Consider the following 21,311-nt stretch of genomic DNA (forward strand, 5'->3'; position numbering starts at 1 on the left):
AGAAGGAAAATTGTATATAAATATTAAGGAATTATGTGAGAACCATCTTTTGAACTTGGCGTATTTCCTAAACATTCTATTAGACAATTGTGCATTAAAGGAGAAAAATTTAAATTAATTTTTATATCCATATACAAAACATATGTATTCACAAAATTATTAACCTGCGTAATAATAATAATTGATAAATAGACTATTAAAAGAAAATTTAAAAGTCTGGTCCCTGTAACAGTGTTCCTTAAATGCTGATATTATTTGTATTGCGATACTTTTTCGTCGCTCAACGAATAATAAAGGGAAGGCACCAACTCTGGGATCACCGGTAATATCTACCAGGCGCCAACCTAAATCTTTAATTAGCGCCTGTGACTTTAGTCTTTAAGGGTCAGATATAAAGCCTGGCATTTAGCGCGAATGAAGACATTTGTCAAAATATAATATAAAACATACAACACACACGGAAGTTATAAACCCTATGTCTCGACTACTACGACAAAACTAAAAAAAAACAGTGTCCCTACAACCTTTTAGGTCTGTGCCTGAACTTCTGTATCCGTTTCATGATAATTTGTCAATCTAATAGACAATTGGATGGTCAGTTGTGTGCTTGACAAACGCCGTCTAACCATACTATAATATATACGTAAAACTATATTTATATTCAGAGTTTGAGCAAATGTTAAATGCGCACATAGACAGAAAGTCCATTGGTAGCCGGGATTGAATCAACGATCTCAAGGATGAGAGTCGCACGATGAAGCCACTAGGCCAACACTGCTCCGCATTTAATATTTATTAAGACTTAAACGTTACATCTAATTTCATATACATCACAAATTTCCTCATTGTCGCAAATTGATACATAGTTACGTATAAAATCGTGTTAATTATCTGTGAAGTTATATGTAATTGAATATATTTCTCATAGTAACTGGATCATAGACGGTGAGAATTATCTCACGATCGTCATTTCATTGATATTGTGGTGTTGTTTTACCTTTATGCTTTGGAATCATGTTAGTACCACGGATGTATCAATAGAAAATCATCGTGTTATATACGGTGGAAATTTTTAACTACCTCTTAACATTGTTAGTCGACATGAGTTTTCATTACGCAAGCTAATCCATAACATACATGATTAAATGGCATTTTATTAATAAAAATTAATAAATTATTTGCACAATTCTATATATTCTAGAAAAATAGGTGGCCTAGTGCCATACAAAAACAGGAACACTAACGAAACTATAGATAATTTTTAGAACTTATACTAACGTCCCTATCCTCTTAGCTTCTTCTATATCTTCCCTTAAATCTCTACTGAACAAGCATTACCTATCCACAATGTATCCCTAACTTTCATACTACATGCATATTCTTATTATTATCCTTTGCACTTTTTACGTTCTATGTTTTTATTGTTTTGTTCTATTAGTTTTGTCTAATTCACTATATGTATGTCTTATCTACGCACCTTATGTGATAAAATTTCTCAACAGTACCTGGAAGAGATCGCTCGAAAGCGGTAAGGCCAGTTGCTCTCCTTTCCTTTATTTTTGTTTCACTATATTTCTGTATACTTGCAACGAAGTGTTAATTAATACGTATAATATAAACTCAACTAATACTGATACTTATAAACAATTATTATATAACTTTGATCAATACAATATGAAATAATTTATTGTAACAATTTCTGATTTAGATGTTCATTATGTATTTCCCTTATCTATGGCAATATGTTTTGTGGGCGTTGAGGTCCAAACTGTGCAGATGCAAAGCCACCTAATACGGTTCTAGGTTAACGTGAATCACGCTTAACGATTTCCCATTACGATAAGAAGTAATTTAAAAAACATTTTAAGTTACATACGCTTCCGCAAACGACGTTTTGCGTTTAGACACGTTATTTACATAAAATGCTTTCTTTAGAAAAGTTACGTAAACAATTGCACATACGCTTACCTAAGCCTATGCCATTTTTAAATAATATAAATGTGTGCCTTGGCCAATTGATTCTATCAAAATAATAAGATTTATCTTATCTTAGGTTTTGCTTAATCCGTGCTCTTAATAAATCGAAATAAATATATAAATGTCTGCAAATTACAGCCAACAATAACTTTTAATGTTCATTAATAAAAATTCTTGTTCGACTGGAAAAACAAGTCCTATCTGTAGATATTTTCAAGGTAGGGGTGTAAATGTAGACCCGATGACTGACCAGTCTAAAAAATTATGTTATGTTGTATAGGATTCTGTACCGCATACTTCACACTGACTCACCGTTAAGGATTTTATCCCATCACATTTGTTATTAATATTAAGTGTTTCATGCCATTTCAATGTGTGTGTTCAATATATTAAAACACATTTTTTATTTTCAACCATCGTTCGTGAGTCATGTAGAATATTTCTATAGAGTGTGGTTATAATGTTTTTTTTTAATGTAACTTACAAAAGTTATCTAACAACAAAGGACTTGGGACTGTTTAAATATACATTTAGATTAAACAAAATGGAATATGTCTATTAAACAAAAATATTAATAGGAAATTCGGTTACGAACGAATTACAGTTCTTTGTTCTTTCAAGTCAAAATTAAAAACGAATACTACTAAATCGAACAACAAAACACGATATTTCCATTTGAGGTGCTAAAAGTTGCCGATGTCTACCAAAACCATCGGCGCTACACGTTCGACGCACGTGTTATCAAACAAAGCCTCCAAAAGCTTTACGGCAAGACGTGGTTGATTTTCTAGTTACATAGAAATAAACAAAGCGCCGTAGGCCCATAAACGAACGGGATAGCAACATATACGTCCCGTAAGTAGGAAAGAGAGATTGCCCACGTGAGATAAGTTAACAATAGATTATAAAAAAAAGCGGCTCTACCTGGAAGGTTTTACGCCCGCGCGTTAGTTTCAACTTAGACGTCATACGAAAGACTCGCGTTTATGTTAATTCGTGTTACATTAAACTAATTACAAGTGATTAGTTAATGTGACAGAACCTATTTGGAGTGACGCAACCCGACAGTTGTTCGATAGCTTCCCACTTTTAAACACCTGTCGCCTACCTGCTGACAACTGGTGTCTTCCCGCCTTTAGATACTGATACGTTCAGTTGAATAAAATTCCAATGAAAAGCCAGTACGCGGTTAGTTTACAAATTACCATTAGCGTTGCGGATATTATCGAGTACATATGTATAGCGCATTGTCTTGATATTGCAGTGATGTGTTCAGAAATTGAATTAAATTGTGGGTGTTAGTGCGAGCGATGCGGTCTACATAGAAATGATTAAGTTTCGCTATAAACGTAAGGAGGCGAGCGATGGTGGGAAGACTGGAACGGCGATTCAGAAGCAAAAGATCGAAGGGCTTAAAGATAGAGAGCTCTTGCCGCCAAAGGATTTGCTTCTATCGGGATCGTTGGCTGGAGTGAGGCATAACACGCTTCCGCGATCTCGTCCGCCTACCGCTAACAAGCGGGACGCACCTGAGACTCCTTTGAGCCAAACTACCTTGACGTTGTTTCGTGTAAGTTTTATTAATATTTATACTAATATTTAAGCCTTAAATAATGTACACTGCCACAGGTTCCAAACTTTTTAATCATTTATTATGATTACTAATAAACGTAATTCAATTAGCCTTAGATTAAACTTACCTAATCTGAAATATCGTAAAAGTTTAAAAGTTTTCCTTTACTATATAATTATATCCCCAAAACTTTGACCCTATATATAATTCAAGTTGAGATGTGATGTTTAATGTATATTGCGTATGATAGGTAATTTAGATACAGAAAAGGATGTACACAGATTCATGTATGTAAGCAAAATGCTGGATGTCCTTGTAATACAGCTGGAGAGACGGTAACATCGATAAATGGTGGGAATGAAAGTAACAAATAATGTTGGGTAAATCATTAAGAGACACCTTTCTAAAATTTGCTATAATTACAAAAGGTCGTTAACAGAAATAACTTTTACTTAACGATACTAGTTACAAATGTTATTTTGCTTATAATAATATCAATACGCACGTAAGTTACGTAAAACCTCCTACGACAATATTGTTAGGAAATTAGCTAAAGAAAATAAATATAAAATGTTCTAAGACCTCTCACTGGCACTTAAACGGAAGCATTTAAACTGCATATTTTAATGTAATTCTCAAAACACCGTGATTTCCCATACTTAATTAGTAAGAATCACGATAGCGTAATTGAAATTCGTTACATACATTTGATTCTAATAAATGTTAATGATTTACTAGTATTCATTTAATTGTAAATGAGAACTTAATAATACAGTTAATAATAAACTGATTTAAAAAAATGTATTTGAACCAAGAATCTAAACAGCTTTAACGTTCATATAACATACAAAACATCACTTCAAACGCCATTTTCCTTTTTCGTGGTCTGTTTAATTTTCACATTTGTAAAACCCGTCATATCTATCTTAAGCAGAAAAGACTTCTAAGGGCTATGATAAAATGCTTTAAAATTTTGTGTAAAGAAAATATATATCGCATACATCAATCTTCATACAGTTACACATTAGAGTTGGCATTCAGAAGTCGTTTTGACCCTAAAAGCGCCTTAAAGCAATTTGAAAAGTAAAATAAGACAATTGTATTCGTAGGATCTGAGAGTCGATGGCGCGTTGCGTGTGTTGAATTGTCTATTGTTCTTGGATATAAAATTCGAGTCGGACGAGTGTCGAATTTATTAGACATTTATGTATTTTAAATATGAATATATAAATTTTACATACTGTACATATATACAGGCTGTTCATATATTGTTTTTTGAAATTGTTAAAGACTGGTGCTTCAAAGGTTCGTTTCATTTTAATGCATTATAGAATTTCTACCGCATTTACCATGGACAGTGTTCAGAGGCAGCTGAGTTTCATAATCGGACGTTGAGGCAGAATATGAAAGCTGCACACTGAAGTATTTCCGATCCAATTCGACTTAGGGTCGTTAGAGAAAAGAGCGTATTTATTCTTAAAACGCCGGCAACGCACTCGCGAGCCCGAGTTTTCCCCCTGTTCTATAAAAAAAGTAGTTTGTTCGAAAATTATATTTTCGTTTTACTTTAAACATTTTTTATATATACTGGTAGTTTAACTGCGCATAAGAATATTCAAACCACCTTTGACGATTTGAAAATAAAATATTATAAATTTATGATATTATAAATTTATGTTATCATAAATTAATTTAATTATTTTTTAAATTATTTCAATTTTTTTCTATATAACTATATATTTTCTATATATTAATATATAACTGGATAGTTACTGGCTCCAGATATACAGTTGACTCCTGGACTCTTGACACTTGACACGATGTTTGTTATCTAACATATTATTTTTAGATACTTGTTGTTTTGTTATATATCTATACTTCGATATGGTTATTGTATGTTTAATATGGCCGAGTGGACGCAACAGCGGAAAACACGATGCACTTCGCATCCGCCTTATATCGGCATCTTATAACTTACTTAGAATATAATATGATCAAACAATTTGTCTTACCAGTTAGTCTAATATTGTTTAATGAGCTTCCGCCCGCAGCTTTGTTTTGTGTGTTTTTTTTGTAATCCTACAGCTATATAACAAAAAAACAATTAAACTGAAAATGAAGCCAAAGCTGGAATACATATGTATATTAAAAAACGTTTAAACATTTACGATAGGAAAAACATATTTATTACATTTAACTGAGTACCTAATACCTAATTCGGCTGTGTTGTGTGATGGTGTGAAAGTGGCTATGTACGTGAGGGTGTGTATGTGGGTTGTGCTCATGAAGCAAGTATGTTATATGTATATTCTTAATACATATAAAAATATATGTAATCCTTACTCGGGTATGGTGGAAACTGTTTAAACAATTGTTCGATAGTCTTGAGTTTATCGCGTTACAGAGAACTTTTAATATGTGTCGATTTTTGATATATTGTTTAAGCAACTAGCGTAAATTTCCTTAACATCTTCAGTTATTTCGTAATTGATTACGTTATCGCCTAAATCGGATACCTAAACAACAAAGTTGTTTGCAATAATAGTAAAACTACTACTATATTAATCGATTGTAAAATTATACTAACAATGGTTTATGGCAAAGAGAAAGGCGGAGAATCGAGAAATGATTGTATTAAATTGTGATTACTCGTGATAAAAAACAAAATGCTATCGGGTCAGAGAACGCATATCTGTGACCTATCGCTCTTTGCTTTATGGTCGTTTTGAACTTAATTCTATGTTTATTATAATTTGTTAATACGTTTCACGAATCTTGATTTTTATTCGTAGGCGTAAATCACGATGGGTTGATAGATTTTCCAAATTTAAATAATGTAAAGCTATTTTTGACATTCATCTTACGAGCCCATTGAATTTGTAAACGTATACTTTTTGCATTCTATAAAGTAGAATAAATTACCCCGTATTGAAGTAGATTGATATCTAGTTCTAAGCGTGAGCTAAGTATCTTAATTATATGTAACTTATATTCAGAACGTGTTGATAAAATGTAACTTCAAATCTTGCTTCTAAATTATTTCGAAAGCTTTTGGAATTTGTTGCGAAGTTGTCTAAGTTTGAATGACACCTTCATGTTTCATTTTTTTCTAGGTCATGCATTATTGTCTGATAAAACGACGTAAATTCAGCTATTTATAGTATGTGTTTTATGTATGTATATGTAAAAATATAATGACTTCAAAAAAGTGTTTTCGTGACTTCGTGCGAGTGTGTTTAATTCTTTAAAAAAAACCTTTCAGTTCTGAACCTATTTCTCCCTTTTTGCAGGAATTATTTGCGCAACTACAATGGTCAGCAGAGCGCGCTCCAGCGGCGGACAGCCTACGGCGTGCTTTGGGCGGCGCGGGAGCCAGGTTCCAGCTTGGCTGCATGGCAGACGCCAGCGAGTGTTTCGAACACCTGCTCTTAAGAGTCCATGCACATGTGGCCGCTGGTACCGGCGACAAAAGGGATGATGACGCCTGCAGAGCACCACACTGCGTGCCACATAGAAAGTTCGCTATGATGCTCGTCGAACAATCTGTGTGTGGAGCTTGTCAAGCGACATCGGAACCATTGCCTTTTACGCAGGTTTGTTTTATTTATACATATAGAAATTTACATCAAAACATGCTACTGTACCAATACCAAAGCAAAACTGTTATACAGACTTCACACTGTGGCACTATAATGATTTAGGTTTGCAGTGAAACATAGGTAATATGAATATTTTTAATTCCAGATGGTCCACTACGTATCTGCCACCGCCCTAACAGCACAGGCGGCACTTGGCGAACATGGCGACAGCTTCGGTCTTCTGTTGAAGAAGGCTGGAGGCATGGGTGACATACGAGATTGTCCTGTAAGTGTATAAGTTTTAACAGCTTATAATTTTATATGAATTAATGAGATATTATATATAATAGACGAATGGGTTTATATAACTATGATAGGTCTTAATAATAATGCAAAATATTGACTTAGCAATAAATTTTCTGTTTTATTATTTTTCAGAATGCTTGCGGTGCAAAGATTCAAATCTGCAGGACTTTAATGAATCGGCCAGAGGTGGTTTCCATTGGCATGGTCTGGGACTCTGAAAGACCATCAGCCGAACACGTAGCTGCGGTTTATTCAGCTCTCGGTACTGAACTAAGACCAACAGACGCCTTTCACTCTTGTGTTGACCGGGCCTGGGCCGCCCGAGCAACGCATCGTCTCGTCGGACTCGTCACATACTACGGAAAACACTATTCAACTTTCTTTTTCCATAGCAAACTCAAGCTCTGGATATACTTTGACGACGCTGACGTTAAAGAAATCGGGCCCGAATGGTCTCAGGTTGTCGAAAAATGTAAACGTGCAAGGTTCCAACCCCTTCTTCTCTTGTACGCGGCAGTTGATGGAACACCGTGCGATACACGTCACGCTCCCAAAGACGTTGTTCCATTCCCAGCACCGGAACCTCGAAGGGCCGTCACTCCAGCTCCCGAAAAGCCAACAACTGGCTTCGCTAGGCGGGCAATGACTCCGGGACCAGATAATGACAGTGATTATGTCAGCAGAAAAGCGGTTGAAAATATGTTAGAAGTACATGCTAGTAGACGGGCACAATTGGCTCGAAGTCTTAGCACCAGCTCAGCTTCTGACACCCAAGAAAGACCGCGGGCGAGAAGAGACTCTGGTAATTGGAGTGGCGACAGAAATAGTGCTTCCTCCGCATCGTCTTCCACTATTGAAAGCCCATACATGTATCCTCGAGGTAGAGGACCTGGCAGTATACCCAGTAGTCCTACACGTAAAGGAGAATTATCCAGCGGTGGGTCTTGTGATGCAGGATATGACTCCTATTCTTTGTCTTCGACAGACAGTCTTCCGTTGCAACAAGGCCTTCGACACAACTTACAACTTGCACAAATTCCTGAACTTATAACTAGGGGAGATTGCGAAGCGTTGTGCATGGAAGCTGATCGGTTACTAGAAAAGTCACGTCATGCAGAAGACGCCGCTGACTATGAAACTGCGTTAGTATTATGCGATGCAGCTGCCACAAAAGTTTGTGCAGCTATGGATGCACCTTACAATAATCCGCATACTATGACATTTGCAAGAATGAAGCATAACACTTGTGTAATGCGAGCAAGAAGTCTTCAAAGACGAATGGCTGGTTTCATCAGACAGACTGAAATTCCACAAATGGCTCCTGTTCGAAATACAAAAGGAGGTCTCGAAAGTGCCCCTACGACAATTGAAATTTATGCTACTCTACCCAAGAAAAAGGGATCTTCAAAAAAAACCAAAGCTATTGAAGATGACATTGAAAATTCACCACGGGAACGACCACCTAGACACAAATCCCGTGAAGAAGAAAAAAGAGACAAAAGATCTCGAAGTGAGGATCGTGGCCGTGCTAGGAAAGAAATAACCGTTGCTGTCGATAAAAAAGTCGATGAACCCGTGGAAGATAAGAAATCGAACAAAAAGCAACACAAAATACGAAGAAAGTTAATGGGTGGTCTTATAAGAAGGAAAAATAGATCCATGCCCGACTTAACTGAAGGTGCCGATGTTAAGAAAGAAGAAAGCAGCAAAGAAAAGCGAGTTGGGTCCGTTGATGACGGTGATGTAGGAAGAAAAAAGACGGAGGATAAAAATAATTTAAGCGGTTATTTATCAGAGGGACATCTAGAGTATTCTGCAGCAAGCGGGACTAATCCAAATCTTGAAAGAAGTAAACTAATGAGGAAAAGTTTTCATGGAAGTGCGGGTAAAATGTTGACCGCAGCTAAAGTTCCTCCTCCTCCACCACTGCGAACTACTTCCCAGCTTAGCGGGCCTAAGTTTGAGTCAGAAGTCTCAGAGCACGGCATTCAGAACCGTCCACAACAGCCCTTGCCTCCTGCTTCGCAAGGGGTATATAATTATACTAATGATAATGATGAAGATGGAGGCTTTTCGGAGCAATACGGCGAAGAGCCGCAGTCATTACCATTTGTGCCCTCATATGATGAACAACCAATGAACCACTACAACTGCACTTTAGATGACTCTCCAAATACATCACAAAATTTTCAGACTGTTGTAACTCAAGCAATGGTTCATCAAGAGCAGAGTCCAGTAAGGAGAGATCTTACGAAAATATTGGATATTTTGCCTTCCCATCAAAATATACAGAATCTCACTAGATCATTCGATAATGGTATTGACGTGGTAGATTGCCCTCTTCCTCAAAACATAAGAAGGTCGCCGCACTTGTTGGATCTGCCACCATATCCGAGTCCAATGAATTCCGTCAATCACTCCAGGCAACCGAGTGAAGAATTTCCTCCGCCGCCGCCACCCATAGATTTGACTCCATTACAAGAAGAGCTTCACAATATTAACCAAAATTGTAATATGGATCTGAACTACATTCAAAAGATAAATGATGAACATAACGATGTGCCAAAAGGGTCACTCCTAGCACAACTTCAGGAAAAAAGAAGCCAAATTTTAAGGAATGAAAATAACATCGCTAAAATGAACCAATTTGAAACAATCGGCAGTTCCGGAGATACTTGGCTCAAGGAGCTGCAAGCCAAACAGGCTGCTATAAAACTGAAGCGGTCCGGATCGATAGAGGGTCAACTTTCCTCACCAGGCGAAAACTTTTTAAAGAAACCAGCCGATAATAACTCAAGTGTTAGAAGTATCGCTTCTAGGTTTGAACCTAATCTTCAAAACTCCACTATACCTCCCCTAGATAATGAAAGATCCCACGTCGGGTACCTCAATATGGGTTCAAATAGGGATGTTATTAATTGCTCAATCCAATCAAGTAATGGACATTATAACCGTCGTACCTCTTCATCATCTACGGAACAAAAGCAAAATGAGGAAGATTATAACTTAGGAAAAACAAACAACACCACTAATACTGGAGACCGATCAAAGCCGAAAAAGAAATCAGTATCGTTTTGCGATCAAGTAATTTTAGTGGCGACAGCAGAAGACCAGGAAGATGATAGCTATATACCCAATCCCATATTAGAAAGAGTTCTCAAATCGGCTATGAATAAACCAGAAATGACGACTGTTCCACTACAAACAGAAAAACCTTCACTTCATAGACAAGAGTCTTTCGATAGCCAATCTTCACGGTCGACTATTTCATCTTTATCACAAACCTCATATTCGCCGAATGAAGCAAATGAATACTTTAGAAATCAAAACTCTTACCCGAATTACCAAGCTCAAACGCGCTCGCAACAACAACTTGCTGCACAAAAGAACACAACTTCGTGTGTACAAAATCAAACTGTTCAAAACAATAATCAGATATATCAAGCATTACCTGCTAATTCTCAAAATGCCAGCAACCCTATACCATATACTCAACCACCATCAGTATATCCCAGTCACAACACGGCGAGCCCACCGAACTATAGTCATAACCCTGCTAACCGTCTCACACCTATCGTGCATAATCAGCCTTACATGACAAAGCAAGTACAGAATATCCAACGATCAGTTCCCAACACATATCCACACCCTACGAATCAACTGCACCCAGCAAATCAGTCGAATAATACATATTATCATCGTAACCCACAACCTTCGACAACGCCTACACCTCCTGCCAACTATGGTCAAAATCGTCAGTTTCCTCAACCCGTACAAAATAATAGTTCCTCGTATCAAAGCGTACCTACAAATTCACCAGCTTATCAGAGCTATCACAACCCACCGACGAGTTACGCTAATAATGATTATTCTAGTCGATATCAAGGTAGTAATACAAATCATTACAATCCTTCACCGTATCAAAGAGTTCCTCCCCCTCATGGTGAAGTGGTAGTTGAGAACTACAATGGAAACTCTTACCAGAAAATGCCCAATAATTACTACTCCGACGCTAACTCCAATCAAACACGCGTCGATCCAAGAAATTGTGGTCCCCGAGAAAATGGCAATGAGATCAGTCAATACCATCAGAATGGGTATCAGAATTATCATCCATATCAACATTTGGCACCACCTAAACAGATGCAAAAGAAATCAGTCTCATTTGAGCCAGGTACAAAAGGTGGTACCGATTCACCTATACCACATCAGATGAATGGTAACTATTCGGAAACCCAATCGAATACGATGTCTAATGGGCAGAAAACCGTATGCAATTTATGTCGAAAGAAAACTTTAACTCCCCCAGCCACGTATTGCCCCGATTGTGACTTTTACATGTCAAGATTTAAACCACGTTCATAGCAATGATCTATGAATTTAACTAATTAGATCTTAATTTTAATACGGAACTCCACCGATTATTTTAGATGTAGGTGTAAATAATAATTGAATAAGATGCGACTGATCTCACGTGAGAATAAAATCCATATGCGGTAGGAATGTATTTAGGTGTAGCTTGAAATATAATCTCAATGAATGTAATATACGAATTTTATTGTAGAAGATATGTACTTATACTTACGTAATTTTTATAGCTTATTTTTATACGTTAGATGTCTTATCTACTTGCAAATAAATGACTTGCTTATAAAATAAATATTTTCATTTCATTATCTCCTTGTCTCAATTTATTCTATTATATATATTAAATTGCAACCATAAGAATTTGATTCTGACATAAAAAGATGAGAGCACTTGAAATTAATTAAATCGTTTTTAAATTTACCTTAACAAATGTGTTGATAATAATAACCTCTAAATGATTCTATATGTAAACTTTGATCATAAACTATCCCCTTTTTTAAATAAAATTCTAAATTATACTAATTGCATTTACCTCCTTTTAACAAAAATCAAATTGTGTTTACGCTGTGATGAAAAGATACAGGATAATACTATGGCTATAGCTCATTAACCCATTACTTTACTATGCATTACATTATTTATATTAATACTTTAATTAGACTGAATTTTTTTAATGAATATTAAGTATTTTTTGGATTTTACGTTGTGATTTCTCCAAAACTTCTAATACATCATCTTACTAAGAGATGGCGCGTTTCACCAGCCCACAAATATGCCAACCTTTGTGATATTTAATTAAAATTCTAGTTACAGAGTAAGTTCTGTGCATCATTTTTCATAATACTACAGGTCTATAAAATATTATGCTCAATTATCGGCTTAAGGTATCTCTGTGGTAAAGTGATGACAATGAACAAAGGTAACGACGATAATTGACAAACTGTCATTGAAGTGTTGACGTTTTGCATAAGATTTTTGTCAGTTCTTTAATGGCGACTGTTGATGACGGGTCGCGAGTTGGAGATTAGTATTGTTTATTTGGAACAAACATCGTAAATTAGTAAACATGACGGGAATTTTACCGAGCTATCAAAGGTTTGTCAATGGCGTTCCTGTACCATCAATATCACGTCGATCCTTTCGGCTTCGCGAGAAATACCTAATTATTTCAGTACTGTTGACATTCGGAATCGTGTGGTTAGGTGCTCTCTTCTATTTGCCAGAGTTTAAAAGTTCTACCAGCGTAAATGACAGTGTTTATAATGTGTACAAACGTATTCAAAAGGCGGGCCCAGAATTACTTATGCCACCCCCTCTAGCCCAGAACGAGGTAGGGGACTTTCCTGTGGTGGGTATTGTTCGTCATGGAGAGGATGGAGATGATCCTCATATTGTTCAAGATAGAAATCGTTTGCGAGCTAAGATCGATGAAGATATGGGAATGAAAGTCTTGGAAAGGCCGTTTGACTCGGCTCCGTCTATCTCATCATCTCGAGGCCCTAGCAAGCCTCCTGTAGATGCTATTGAAGAACCAAATGTCGCAAATAACGCAGCTAAAGATGTATCCCCGGCAGGCGATAAATCTGTCCTTGGAAGCAATAAATATGTTTTACCCATGATGGACTCGAATACAGATCCTGACATTAGACACAAAAGAGAAACAGTTAAAGAGGTAAGTAATTCTTAACAACTTATACAACAGTGGTTATAATTTTCTTTTAAAGTAATATTTTTTTAAGTCCAATGTTACAAGTTCTATCTTAATTTCACAGCACTTGCTTAATAATGCAAAGGTTATCAGATAAATAGCTTTGTTTAATTGATAAAGTTATTACATGTCAATAATCATTTAAAATATTGTTACAGTAGTAAATTAATATTATATTAATTTATTGCTTGATAGTGTCATGATGCAAAAATACATGGACCTATCTCCTTATAAGTTAAAGTCATTATTGTTGTAAAGTAATAGGAATTAAGTATGAGGGGAGTAGTAGCAGTAATATTGCAAAAAATCCTTTTAACATACTACTGAGTTCTCAATATTAAAAATCTACAATGTTTTATTATATATGAAAGTTGCATATGATTGGAACAACTATTATTAACACTCGTTGACTTTTAATACTGTTTTAATTCTTTGCTTAATCTTAACTAGATATATTAATATAAAATCTAAATCTAAAATGTCTATTAATATAAATAAAGGAAAGATATTATGACATATGTATGTATTTAGACTGGAAATTTATCCTGCTTAAACAAACGCTGAAACAAAATACTTGGTTTTTTAAAAGCTTTAAGACTACCTGTTATAATAATAAGTGTATCAGGCTTAGAAAAAGAGTGTTAGTCATATTGTTACATATGGAACTTGATATTATCTTGGGAATATGTATTCTTAATGTAGATTAAATCATAATAATATAGATTTTTTATACTAATGCCAACAAACAGTGATACACTTCAAGTCAATGACTTTCTTCAGTATGTGTATGTGATATTTATTCTATGGTCATTGACTGCGAGGCGCCGGCGATTGTCGCCTACACATACTTATTATATGATGCATAGTTTATCTTAATCTTTGTAAGTAGTACTTAATGCTTTTTATCTCAATATTCACAATTTATAAAGATAATTATTTTGTTGAGATAATAATCTTATCATATGTCATAATAGATAGAAAACTTTCAAATTTACAAAATAATTTACTCAAAATATAGCACCTGAAACTTTCATTAATAAAAGTCCTTTTTTTTCATGATTACTGGCTATTTAAGGTCCTCCCACTCATTTCGTGGCAGTTTCCTCTTCCATTTTTTTCTAAACCTAAACATTTTTGTTGCTCAAGTGACACGACGAATTCGATTCCTGGCGAAGCAATAGTCGAGGAATCGAGCCCAGAAATATTGCATTTACTATAGATTACTGTTAATTTTTACTAACGTTATATTTTTTACCAAATAAACTAGTTGGTACAATGAAAAGACTAGACAAAAAAGTTGTAGATTTTTCTAGATATTTTTAAAATACCACATTTTACAAATATGCTAATTATAATCATTATTTACCGTAAGTCTTGAAATCATCGTAAGTAAATGTTTTAATATAAACAATACAGCGTCTTGGATTTGACGGAACCGGATTTCTAACAGATGTAAAATGAAACTTGTTTCTTATATTTCAATGCATAATAAATTATATATGATTTGTTTATTTTCCTTATTTCATATAGACTGCTATGTGATCCTAGTTTAATAATAAATACTTTTTGGAGTTATCTTGAGTCACTTGGTGTAAACAACAGTTATCAGCGACATTGCTTTATAATTACTTTGAATTCCCGTAATGTTAAAAGTATTTGCTTTTCCTAAGGTGTATTTATCAATGAACAAAAATTACAGTAATCTTGCTAGACTTAGTGCTAGTTATATTGGCAAAATGGCACCGTCATATTACGGGCAGAGAGAGCGAGACGAGCTTACAGTGTTATTAAAATGTAGAATTTTCGTCTCTTCGAAGACACTCTCCTTAAAGCATTAGCTAGCATCAGAATATTGGGCGTTCACATGTCGAATTACGTACAGTTTCGCGGTCAATTGGTAGATTAATGAGCCTCTAAGCGATACGGTACTTCACTCCGGGCCATCGCTTCCAACGCTTTCGTCGAATCGTCGAAGACCAGACTTTCCGAGCGGCTTTTGCCGCACTCCACTACGAGTATTTGGAACCTGCCCACTGAAGTATTTCCGAGCCAATTCCACTTCAAGAAAAGAGTATACCAATTCTTATGAGGCAACGCACTTCTGGTTAAGTGTCCATGGGCGGTGATAACTTAACATCAGATGATTTTAAATAACTCTAAATTAACAAAAAAAATCATGCATGAATCGGAAATAACATGGAATGTTTATAGAAGCATATTTTATTTGCGCAATTCAATTCGTCTTGTCGTGGTTGAATCAATATTTAATCAGCTTATTTTCATTTTGCTCGCATTTTGATAATGTTTGATTACTCAAGCGTTCTCTAGACTCCTTGATTAGTAAACATTGTATTAAATATAATTTTCACGTTGATTTGTAAACCACTTCTTTCGGGTTATTTAAAGTGTACAAATGATATGCCATTTGACTGTTTTTAAGGAAACTGGCTGATTTACTGTGCTTAGATCCACCCTTATAGATAAAAAAATCCGTTTTGTCAAGTAATGTCCGACAGCACGGATGCATAGTTTTTCATACATTACAGACTCATTTGACTACCAAATTGATTTTGTTGTGTACCAAATGTCTAATTCCAAATTATTTACAATTTAAGTTTTACATGCAAAATAAATTATTGTTTATGAGGGCTTACTCGCTTGTGTCTATATTTATTAAATCATGCGATTTTAATTGTTCACCACATCATAAAATAAAATAAAGAATATGTTTATTATGGATACAGGTATCACTTATTCCACGTCATTAAACTTGTATCGCGGACATCATCGGCAAAGAAGACAGAGGGTGTAGGCCGAAAGAAAATGCCGGTGTAAAAAACTCAGTACTCTTTTAAAAAAATGTGTTCGTGTACTAGTGTACAAACGTAAGAAGTGAAACTTCTTTATGACCTTATTTTTCGAGAAATAATCTACTATATGCAACTTTACAGAAATTGGTTAAATAAAGTTTTAAAAGGCTTTAGTTAAACTTTATCTAACATATTAAATTTAGACATGAATACAAAGAATACAATTAGTTCATTTTACTTTATTACTACTAAGATTATTAAAGAATTTCTTTAATATTGTAATAGAATTATGACTATCATTGTTATCGTTATTATATATTTTTGTTATTAATGACTTCGAATCAATCGTAGTAGAGACAAGAAAAAGATGGCGCGTAACGAAAAATGTGACAGTAAATATTTTTACAACGCCGATAAAGAAATTTCACTTCAATCATACACAATACTATATCTACAGTATATGTTACTCTTTTATCTAAAATGTACAACAATTTAATAAACACTAATGTTGCAATAAAAAAATAGAAAAAATAAAATAAAAATCGATACAAGATAAAATGAAAATACTAGAATTTTTTTAAGCAAAAAATAAATTACCAGCAACAGCGGATTAGTGACGAGATTAGGCACATACCAATGCTGTCTTTAATGGATCAGCTCACTACCGAATATATCCAGCTCCGGATAAGTACTGTTTAATCCGTTATAAACGGGAAGAATACAAAATAGAGGTGCCTGAACTTCTAGGTTGATTTTTGAAGACGGATTTTGGATAATTTTTCTTATTATATTGACATATATTATATATTACTATTTTGTATATAAGGAATTAATAATGATATAGGGTCTGACTTTTGTGTCACCCTTGACGCGGCCGCTTGACGCCTTGTATAAAATACATTATTAAAAAAAATACTTCCCTCATGAAAATAATGTATGTAAGTAGAACTAAACATTTTGAATTGTACAGAATATAATAGAACAATGTTGTTATTCATACAGATACGGGCCGATTTCGAAATTGTCATTGGTTCGTTCACACACAGTTTAATTTACCATAACAATTGTTGACAATTGAAGTGGAAAACGGTTGTGCCTTCGTTGTGGAAAGTTTTCAATTTTCCACAATTAATAGAAAAACGTTTATATGGGTATTACATTTTTAAAACGCCACTATGACCCGCTTTTATTACAAATAATTATCCATAGTTATCCAAGGTCTTAGGATTCGTTTAATTTTAAGTAATATTTACTTTGTAACATATGTGTTGATAAAATATGGATTATAAAGAAAATTCTCAATCGGAATAATTATAACTATTTCGTGGTTGTATCTCAGGAACACTGGCGGAGATATTCTCTCTTATTACATATTCTCTTGTTTAGTAACTATTAAGTAGATAGTTGGTCTTTTGAACAAAGAAATGTTATAACTTTCGCGACAAGGTCAATATAACGGCACATAGTCGCGATGCGTTGACACACATACATAATTGAGTACACAATACACATGTACTATCAACGTGAACGTTTTCAAAAATACTTCAAATAATTGCGATATTTACACATTTTCGTTAGATCTCACTGTAATAAATATACACTATATGTATCTTCTGTGCGTGTGTTCTCATTAAAGCAGCAGCTCATTATCAGCTGAACCGATTTTGATGTAATTTTGTTCGAGAATTTTTTAGATTTACAAATTAATAATCTTTGTTTTTTTTTAAGTTTGTAATTTTAGTATTTAAGTGCATACAGTAAAACGTATGTCGGTCTTCGGGTTCTCTTGTATTCAAATAATTAAATAATCTATTGAATTGTTTTTGTGCAACCTAACTCGACGATTCGCGGCAATTGGTGGCGTTGGCAACACTTTAATCTTTATTGTTATCTGTCAACGTGAGAGACTGCTACCTCATGATAGACTTCTGTATGTTAATATTGTAATAATTTAGACTGTAAATTACTAACTTGGTTTACGGTATTTTATGTACATAGACACAAAAACCTACTGTGTGTTTAGTGATTTTTGGTCATGAGTTTTCTGAGCACAAAGACAAAAATTTCCCACAAAATAGTGAAATTTAAAGATTTACATTGGAATAATGGCATTGTTTGGCCTTAATTAACATACAAACGAGGTGTTTATGGATTCACTTCAAAATTCTAATTGCATTGCCGGATAAGGATTCACCGACACGCAATTTCCTCGTGCACTTTAATTTATTCAGCCATTGGACCTTTATTTGAAATTTTAAGTAAATACATTTATTGATTGGCAAATTATTTTACAATAAAACAAAGAAAACCTATATTTTAGCTTAAGATTTAAATATATATTGACTAGGCTAACATGACCGTCAAAGAACAGTAGTTTACGTAATTAAATATAACCTATATTGGTTTCAAAAGATTTCCAACCTCTTTCTGTGTCCCTGGTGCATGTCACCGATTTTTCTGCCTAAAACATTTTGGCTCCTTCACGGTTTTATATATATATACGCCTGACTGTATATATATATACAGTCAGGCGTTTACGACGAGATCGTTTAGAACAACATACCGGTTATATTGACCAAAATCACAGGTAAAAGGGCGGGTAAAAGTATTAGGTACTTTATAACAACGTCATCGGCTGTTACGACTATCAATTTTTACGACGAAATATTAGTTGTCCCTTCGATGTCCTTGTAACAGATTGAGACTGAAATTAATTGTATTGGAACAGTCATTATATTCCAGCTACAGAGGTTACATCTCAGGCTTGACTACTGGGTTAACACTGCTCTTATTATACATATATACACATATTGTCCTTACTTCGCAAAAAGATGCATAAGTCATTTCCGTTTGCTCTTGTATCAAGAGTATAAAGTGGCCTCTACACGGTCTACACTTTATAAAAATATCGTTACCGACTATATACCGAATATACAAAAACACTTTAATGCAGCACATGATTGAAAAATGTATATCTCGGAAATATTTCTAGAACAGTATACGGCTCATTATTTTGTCTATACACGGTCTACATATATGGCTTGGCTTGTACCTCTAACCAAAATAAACAGAAACAAACACAAACGAACATGGCGCTACTCGAACGAATCGTCCCAAACTTCACGTAGCATGAAAATGAGACACTTAGGCCGTAAAGTGAGACAGCAATAATATGGCTGAGAAATATTGCATACGGCTGGGACACTAAACATTCAACGGACATACAAAAAATATATGGAAATATATCCCCGCCAACAGAAAACATTACCGAATATTGGGTAGTCTAGCCGTATATGCTCTGATGTTACCAGCACCACTCTTGCAGCACTCCACTCTTCGTGAAAAAGTGGCCCGTCTATGAGCCCCTAATATATATACATTAATATGCTTATACATAGATTATTTTTTGTTGGAACTTATTTTGTGGAGTATAAAGCGTCCGCTGGGCTAATGTTCATCAGAAGGTAATTAGATCGGTTGTTCCGGCCTTTTATTAGCTTTGATGACGGAACGCAAACCATTAGCCGAGAATAAGTGTCATACTAAAGTTTTTATTTGGTCTGAAATGTGATTTGATCGCCATATTATTACATATACTACACCTTATACAGTGCTCTATTTTTCTTTCTGCCAAATTCTGAAAAGCCCTCTGAAACACGGACGTATCATTTAAAGTCTCACTTCACTGATCAGTTGCTGCAATGTTAGAGTTATTTAGTTTTCATTGATTTCGCGATTTAAATAACCTTTTTATACACCAGGGACAAGTGTTAGGCACCGCCGCTACACTCTTACCTAAACTCGCGAGTATGAAACACGTCAACGTTTTGTATATTTATTTGTATCCTACAACTAACATAAATTATATGTAACAAAACACAATTATACTAAAGATATATGCAAAGATGGAATACATAATATATACAAAAAGGTTCAAACATTAACAAAAGGAAAAAATCTATAATAATTTACTGACTGTGTTGTGTGATGGTGTAAAAGTGAGTTTGTACGTGACGTTGTGTATGTAGGGTGCGCTGACGACTCTAAGAATTAATTCAGATATACTTCGACTGGTTGTACATGAGGCCACAAAAGTCCAAAAAACGCTAAGTTGTAGAACGACATCGCAATTTGGTTAAAGCTAACTCCCTCAGTCCGAACGTATACATTTGTAAAGGTGATTCGAAAGAAAACTTCGAAATGCCAGACAGTATTTTGTTTCTAAGCTCCAAGGGTGTCCGAAAGCTTTACGCTGTACAAAATATTGTATTATTTGTTTTTATATAATGTTTGTAAGCAATCATTGCATCATGCTCCTGTACTCCTGTTTAAGTACCAAGAAGAAATGTGTATGAAGAGGTTTTTATTTATTAAAGTTCACCACATCATTATGGTAAACATAAATGTTAAAAAAATATGAACAACATAACAGCTTTTTTTAATGGATCAGCCCACTACCGAATATGTCAAGCTCTGGAAAATTTGTGTTTATTATGTTTATAATCGCGAAAATTTCGAATGAAAGATTTGTAGTTTTGTGTGTAAAAAGAAAACTCAAAAGAACTTGACCAATTTACAAGTCTCGCCTTTATAATGCTACATTCCTGATCCGAGGCTAGATATATTTCCGAAATGAAGACATTTGCGGGGACAGACATATATATAATGTAGATAAAAAGATAGAGCTCGTATGTTGTAGGTTGATGGTAATGAGGTGGTAGCTCGCGTTAACCTAAATCGTCTCAATATTCAGATAAGAGGCTGGTATCGGAAGAGGAAGTTCTACCAGCGGAATGGGTATTTCATGACTTACATATGGGTTTATCTCGAGATTCTGTCTTGAATATCAGGGCAACTATGTAAAACCAAAGCAAGTGCAGATTCCTATTTCATTATGACGTCATCTACAATATGTAGTGGTGATGTGAAGAAGAAGAGAGGAGAGGTCTTCGCGCACTTTGGTCACGATGCCCTTGTTATTATTAAGAGTT

The 21,311-nt window shown here is 34.8% G+C and overlaps 2 protein-coding genes across 4 annotated transcripts in view; both read left to right on the plus strand.

Moving 5' to 3' along the window:
- LOC123718975 overlaps positions 1–12,074 on the plus strand; it is a 72,282-nt gene extending 60,208 nt beyond the window's left edge. For 2 of the 3 annotated variants that reach the window (XM_045676043.1, XM_045676152.1), the window contains 3 exons: positions 6,841–7,143; positions 7,295–7,414; positions 7,567–12,074. In XM_045676043.1, the coding sequence (XP_045531999.1) occupies positions 6,841–7,143; positions 7,295–7,414; positions 7,567–11,799 (4,656 nt within the window). In that variant the 3' untranslated portion in view covers positions 11,800–12,074. Of the gene's footprint in view, positions 1–3,241; positions 3,548–6,840; positions 7,144–7,294; positions 7,415–7,566 lie in introns of all 3 variants that reach the window. The other variant, XM_045676132.1, reaches the window with a different exon arrangement.
- Positions 12,075–12,799: 725 nt separating this feature from the next.
- LOC123706952 (mannosyl-oligosaccharide alpha-1,2-mannosidase IA-like) overlaps positions 12,800–21,311 on the plus strand; it is an 85,420-nt gene continuing 76,908 nt past the window's right edge. The window contains exon 1 of the mRNA XM_045656619.1: positions 12,800–13,474. Within this exon, the coding sequence (XP_045512575.1) occupies positions 12,869–13,474 (606 nt within the window). The 5' untranslated portion in view covers positions 12,800–12,868. The remainder of the gene's footprint in view (positions 13,475–21,311) is intronic.

The sequence above is a fragment of the Pieris brassicae genome, chromosome 1, assembly GCF_905147105.1.
Source record: "Pieris brassicae chromosome 1, ilPieBrab1.1, whole genome shotgun sequence".
Taxonomy (NCBI): Eukaryota; Metazoa; Arthropoda; class Insecta; order Lepidoptera; family Pieridae; genus Pieris; species Pieris brassicae.